At 51.3% G+C, this 6,695-nt stretch overlaps 1 protein-coding gene across 1 annotated transcript; it reads left to right on the top strand.

Annotated features, from left to right (window-relative positions):
* Nucleotides 1–2,608: 2,608 nt before the first annotated feature.
* Nucleotides 2,609–5,278, top strand: RAX (retina and anterior neural fold homeobox). The gene is made up of 3 exons (XM_065406850.1): nt 2,609–2,881; nt 3,080–3,313; nt 4,823–5,278. The coding sequence occupies exons 1-3, from the start codon at nt 2,609–2,611 to the stop codon at nt 5,276–5,278; spliced, it is 963 nt and encodes a 320-aa protein (XP_065262922.1).
* Nucleotides 5,279–6,695: the final 1,417 nt, after the last annotated feature.

The raw sequence follows: 6,695 nt of genomic DNA, 5'->3' as shown, positions 1-6,695 counted from the left end.
GGATTATTTATTGTTATGGTTAATGTAATTAAAGGTTTCTGGTGAGCTGAGACACACGGTAGAATTTTAACTACCCTGTTGGACTTCATGAAAGGCTCCAGCAAGCCCATTGTCAATTTTATGTAGGTTCTCCCTGCTATCACCGAGCTCTGAGCGTTGAAAAGGGGTCGCTGTGCTTTGCCTGGCAGCCAAGCCGAGAGTGTCTCTCCAGCACCCCTAACTTGCTGAAGAAGTTAGTTGGTCTATTGGATGTGCAGCTGGTGCCCATGCAGAATTGCTGGAGAGCTCTCCCCTGGCGAAGGGAAACGATCTGATCGGACTGCAGCTGCTGAACAGCACCATGATTGACGCCCCTATAATGCGGCGAAAGTCTGTCTACGAAATCTCTTCCCTTCCCTTCCTCAAGCCTGCACTGGTGTCAAGGCATGAAGCCAGACCCTGCTTGTTTTAGTTACTCCCATAGTCCCATTGGCTTCAATGAGACTGGGATTTAGTGGGACAAACTGGGAGGAGTAAAACCAACAGGAAGGAGCTGAAGATGTTGTGATATTTCCAGGAAACAACGCCCCTTTTCGTGACAACTGGAATGAAGAGGAAACATTTAAATCAGAAGCTGTGTTAAGCCTGCGGTGGGTCCCAGGGTCCGAGACAGTAGTTAAACTCCGATGCCAGTAACGTTTGGATTTTCAATACACTTCGTTCTCCGAAGTAACCATCAGTGTTTTACCGTGAGAAACGCGTCTCTCATACTTGCTTGCCCTTCATTTTCGTTCACTTCGTTTTTCCACACACCTTTGGAAATCTGTCCACAAATCTGCACTAACATTGAGAGCAAGAACGGATTTTTATTAAAGAGGAATAGAAAAACGATTAGCATATGTATTGCTTAACGAATTTAGAAAAAGACTTTTCCCTCCCAACAGAGAGCCATTACTTGTAAGCAAAGAATGCATTTGACAGAGGACATTAAACAAGAAATATCCAAATACAGAGCAAACTAATTAAAATCTAAAAAGGGAAATGGGATAGAAAGACAACCCCGAAAGCAAGGTAATCAGAATCTAGCAAGGCGGCCTGATTTCTTTTTTAAAAAATTCGATTTAAAACGTTTTTAAAAATGCATATAAGTAGACTTCTTCCCAAATAATGATTCAACTAAGGTCGGCTGAGTTAAATCCATGGTAGGCCCACATCTTGAATACTGCCTACAGATGTGGTCTCCTCATTTCAAAAAAGATATACTGGCATTACAAAAGGTTCAGAGAAGGGCAACTAAAATGATTAGGGGTTTGGAACAGGTCCCCTATGAGGAGAGATTAAAGAGGCTAGGATTTTTCAGCTTGGAAAAGAGGAGACTCTACATGATAGAGGTATATAAAATCATGAGTGGTGTGGAGAAAGTGAATAAGGAAAAGTTATTTACTTGTTCCCATAATATAAGAACTAGGGGCCGCCAAATGAAATTAATGGGCAGCGGGTTTAAAACAAATAAAAGGAAGTTCTTCACACAGCACCCAGTCAATCTGTGGAACTCCTTGCCTGAGGAGGTTGTGAAGGCTAGGACTATAACAGGGTTTAAAAGAGAACTAGATACATTGATGGAGGTTAAGTCCATTAATGGCTATTAGCCAGGATGGGTAAGGAATGGTGTCCCTAGCCTCTGTTTGTCAGAGGGTGGAGATGGATGGCAGGAGAGAGATCAAGTGATCATTACCTGTTAGGTTCACTCCCTCTGGGGCACCTGGCATTGGCCACTGTCGGTAGACAGGATACTGGGCTGGATGGACCTTTGGTCTGACCCAGTATGGCCGTTCTTATGTTCTTATGAGTTGTTTGAAGCAGTAGGATAGCAACACAGTAGGTTAGATTTCGAGGTCACTACATCTGAATGATCTGATTAGGGCAGTAGCTGCATTTTTACCTGGGTTTTGTGATTGGCTTTGGTCAATTGAAATCCACTTTTTAAAAGACCAAGTGGTTTTCTAATCGGGCCATCCCCACATTCGGGTCTGACGATCCAAACCCGGCCCAGCGCCAAGAGGATTTCAGAGTTACTCATAACTGTGGAATAATTGTTCCTCTGTCAAGCCTCCGGCTAATTCCAGCTTCGGCAGCTCTCGCCCTGCGAAGCTGGGTCTGAATGCGTAGGGCGGCCCCCGCTCCCTGGCAGTGCGGGGAGGAGTCGATCGCCCCATTCACTCAGGTGGACACAGTGTCCCCAGGAAGACAAAGCCCCCGGGCTGATGCTGATCGTGGCAGTGGCGGAGAGGAGCGCACAGCGGGCGCAGCTGACCACTGCCCGCGGAAGGGAGCTTTAAAACTCTCCGGCGAGCCAGGCCTGAGCCATTCGGCGAGGAGAGGTCACCGGGCACCGAGCCGCGATGCTTCAAGGACAAGGCGGCCACGGGCTCTGACACCCAGCCCAGCTTAAGGACTCAGTGTGCTCAGGGGCTGGTTTACAGCCTGCCCGGGCTCTGACATCGGGGGGCGGCTCGCTTCCCCCCCCCCCCAGCTCCGCGGGGCTTCGCCTTGGAGTCAGCCCAGCCCAGCTCGGAGGGGCAGCGGGCGAGCGCCGAGAAGGAGGGACGAGCCGGGGCAGAGGGTCTCCATGCACCTGCCCGGCTCCCCTCTGAGCATGGCGGACGGGAGCTTCTCTCTCTCGGCCCACCTGGGCAGGAGCCCCGGCGGCCCCCCGTCCCGGCTGCACAGCATCGAGGCCATCCTGGGCTTCCCCAAGGAGGACGGGCTGCTGGGCGCCTTCCAGCCCGTGGGCAGCCCGCGGGCCCTGAAGGAGGCGGACAAGCGGAGCCCCCGGCCCTGCTACCCCAAAATGCCCGGGGAGCCGCCGGAGGAGCAGGAGAGCGGGGCCGAGGAGTACGAAGGTGAGCCGGGGGCTGGGCGGGGGGACCCGGCTGGGGCGGACTCAGCCCCCTTCGGGGAGGGTGGGCCCCGGGCCTGGGGCTCTTTCTCCCGGGGAGCAGGGCACGTGCGTCCCGGGCCGCGGCTTGGCTTGGCAGCCTGCGAGCTCTGCGCCGCGGGTGAGCTCCGGGCCCCGCCTGACGGTCTCTTCCCCCGCGTTGCCCCAGAGCCCGGCTGCCTCCAGCACCCGCAGGAGCGGCTCAGCCCGCCGCTGCCGGACGCCAAGCTCGCGGACGAGGAGCAGCCCAAGAAGAAGCACCGACGCAACCGCACCACCTTCACCACCTACCAGCTGCACGAGCTGGAGCGAGCCTTCGAGAAGTCGCACTACCCGGACGTGTACAGCCGCGAGGAGCTGGCCGTCAAGGTCAACCTCCCCGAAGTGCGCGTGCAGGTAAGCGAGCCCCGCGGCCCGCCTCCGGGGTGCTAAGCCGCGGTCCCTAGGAGAGCGCCCCCGAGCCCCGCTTTCATTCGCACGCCCGAGAATCGTGCGGGGAGGCATTTTGTTAGTCGCGCCTTTTGCATCGGAGATTGCGATCGGCCTAATTTTGTTCCCAGGAGGAACATTTCTCCCTCCCCTTCGTAGAGACCCACGGAAACATTCCCCGCTCGCTGGCCAGCCCGCAAGCTACCTTCATTCCCACCGCGCGGCGTTTAAACTGTTTTGCTTTAATTAAGGCTGAATTATCTTTAATCCCCGGGTCATTAAAATGCTTGAAAAGCCTTCAATATTTACTAGTCATCTGTGAAAAATCTGGGAGCGGTTCCAAGCGGTGTGGGGGTTTTAAAGCTGCCTGCAAGGAAAATTGGTGCTAATTTCATCACAGCGACTAGTGAGACCAGATTTGGGTGGATGGGGAGTTATTTGATTGGGGAGGGTGAGACAAAATTGCCTCTAAGCGTTTTCTTTTAAAAAAAGATCAAGCTTGATTTCAGCCGGGATCCCGCTTTAAAGGGTTTTATGTAACGCCCTAGCTGCAGGGTGAGCGCTCACCGCTTTGCTTTCGGGGCGTCTCGTGGGACTGATCCAAAACCGCACTGAAGTCAGTGGAAAGGTTCCGATTAACTTCAGTGGGCTTTGGATCCGGCCCGAACTGATTGCGTTTAAACCATGGCTGTTTCCCTATAGTCCGGAAACGGCATGAAATATTTCTGTGCCGTGGTTACCAGTGCGTCTTGGAGAAGTTATTAGGGATAACTCCATCTTTTCTGCAGTAAGGCCATAATATTCCGATCAAGCCACACCCACACACTAAGCGACACCGAAGGCTAGGAAGGTTATCCCGGGAGAACGCCAGAAATAGCTAAAATTCCGCACCTCAACTAGAGAACGTGAGAAGAAATGATAGATCTGTGCGCCTGTGTTTTATATCCCAGACACTTTCCTTGTCTTGCTTTCTTCTGCCATGTCTGTCTCCTTAAAGGAGACTTCAGATATATTCTTCTGGCTTCAGAAAGTTTCTCCCCAACCCAGAAACCAGCATATTCTTCCCCCCCCCCCCAAAAAAATATGGTGACTCTCCACATAAAAAGCAACTCTGCCTCCTTTGCATCGCGGATAACCCGCATCTTTTCTCGCTCTTTTGCTTTTGGATGAAATTCAATCCCACCCATTTCCCGCAAGCGATTTTGAAAAGATTTCGGTTTAAAAGAAACGATTTCAACCCAAGGAATCGCTTTTTTCCCCCCAGGCCGCGCTGGAACTAGTTCGATATTCCAGCGTTTTTGTTGGCCGGTGTCTCAGCTAGCCGCCGAGCTGGGGGCATTCTCCGAGAAGCAAAGGAGCACAGCGGGGAGAGTGATTGTTATCCTATGGTTTTATTATTTGCTCTTTGCATTGGAATTGACAGGAGGAAAATTAGAATTCCCCCTTTCGGTGCTAATCCCCAACCTGTGTTTTTAGGTGTGGTTCCAGAACCGGAGAGCCAAATGGAGAAGGCAAGAGAAACTGGAAGTCACTTCAATGAAGTTGCAGGACTCCCCTATACTCTCCTTCAGCCGATCCCCCCAGCCCTCCGCCATGGGCACAATCAGCAGCAATTTACCGCTGGAGTCTTGGCTCACCCCTCCGATGGTTAACAGCACCCCTCTGCAGACTCTGCCCGGCTTCGTGGCTTCCCCCCAAAGCCTCCCCAGCAGCTACACCCCTCCACCTTTCCTGAATTCGCCGCCACCCATAAGCCACACCTTGCAACCCCTGGGGACAATGGGGCCTCCCCCGCCCTACCAGTGCGGGACCAATTTTGTGGACAAATTCCCTTTGGAAGAGACGGATCCTAGGAACACCAGCATAGCTGCGTTACGGCTGAAAGCAAAGGAGCATATTCAGTCCATTGGGAAACCGTGGCAGACAATCTGAAGGGACACGCAGAGATCCATCTCCCCACCCACCCCAGAACAACAGAGGACCCTACCAGCATGGCTGGTACCTTTTGATAAAGAGATCCCCCCCAGGAAAATAAGTCACCGATCATAGATCTTTCCTCTGCAGTAGGCATGTAATTGAGAGGAAGGAACAGCCTCCTAGCACAAGCTGCTCACATCCCAGATGGAGCGAAGCACTAAAGAAATGCGTTTCTTAGGTCCCAGTAGCCTCCCGCCCCTAAAGTTGCTCTGTTTGTATTTTTTCGTGTCCCTTTTATATCCCTGTGCAGATTAGGGTTTGGTTCTAGTGTAAAGATCTAATAATTTGATATTACTTGTTGGCTGGACACTTGGTTATATTAAAAACTACAGTAGGGGCAGAGAAATGTGTAGTCGTAAGGAGTTTTGTAACATTAAAGAAGGACCATTTTAAGACCACGCATTGTACTTGTTGATTCCGAATGGATCTCTACTTAATATGAGCAGTAGCTAGTGTGTCTTCTGATTCTTTTTCTGTCTGGTGTCATTAAACCACGGGTCGGGAAAGGGCAATCTCCGGGCCCCGGCCTGGAGAACAACTGTGTTAGACTATTCTTGTTCTCCACAATTAGAGAGGAAAATACAGTGTGGTGTTAACGAGGTAGCACACAACTAGGTGTGTTCCAGATCCATTTCCAATGCAGAGTGATCCGTGTGTCGCTGTCACGCAGACAACTAAGTCAATAAACAGGTATTTGTGTGACAACCACCCAGGTTAAAACAGCTGTAAGTAATCGAGGAGGCTCCTCTGTTTAAATTCTCATTAACTTCCCCCGCCCCCCCCCCATTTCTCTGTTTCAATCAAAATGTAATTTTGCAAATATTTTGGCCTTGTATTTAGTGAAATGACACGGGCTTGGTGAGTTGCGGGGGGCGGGGGGGAGCAAGGGAGGCCTGCAGGTTGTAACCCATACGTTTGGAAGGCTGTGAATATAATCTTTTCGCCCTCTCAAATCTGCTGTAGCTGCATGTTCCAGCCATTCACCTGCATCTCTCTCCCGCTGTTAACTGCGAATAAAAAGTCACTGCGGTGTGAAACCGGGACTGGAAAGATCAAAACAGCAACCAGAGCTTTTTAGAGCGGGCTGGATTCCATTGGTGCAGCAGAGGAAGGGATGAAGAGTAAATTGTCCCCATCCAGTTGTCACTTTTTCCCAGGCACTGCTTTCCAGGCTGGCCACCTTTCCCCAGCTGAACTCTTCCTGCCCGGCCTGAGTCTGCGGCCACCTAGGCAGTGTAAATCAGAAGTAATTAAAAAAAAAAAGCCACCCTTGTAAGGGCTCCCTCCTACAAGTGGCTGAGCATGCTGGTCCCAGCCCAGCAAAGCCTAGTATGTAAATATCTGCTTAATGTTCAGTGTATGAGTAGCCCCA

This window comes from Emys orbicularis, chromosome 6 (genome assembly GCF_028017835.1).
Source record: "Emys orbicularis isolate rEmyOrb1 chromosome 6, rEmyOrb1.hap1, whole genome shotgun sequence".
Classification (NCBI taxonomy): Eukaryota; Metazoa; Chordata; order Testudines; family Emydidae; genus Emys; species Emys orbicularis.
Note: the sequence above shows the minus strand (reverse complement) of the source record. Positions and strands in the feature narration are given on the sequence as shown.

Excerpts from the sequence above, each read along its gene's own strand:
- RAX (XM_065406850.1), top strand. The coding sequence starts at position 2,609 with ATGCACCTGCCCGGCTCCCCTCTGAGCATGGCGGACGGGAGCTTCTCT. Across the intron at positions 2,882-3,079 it reads GCGGGGCCGAGGAGTACGAA|GCCCCAGAGCCCGGCTGCCT; the intron begins GGTGAGCCGGGG and ends TTCCCCCGCGTT. Across the intron at positions 3,314-4,822 it reads TCCCCGAAGTGCGCGTGCAG|GTGTGGTTCCAGAACCGGAG; the intron begins GTAAGCGAGCCC and ends CTGTGTTTTTAG.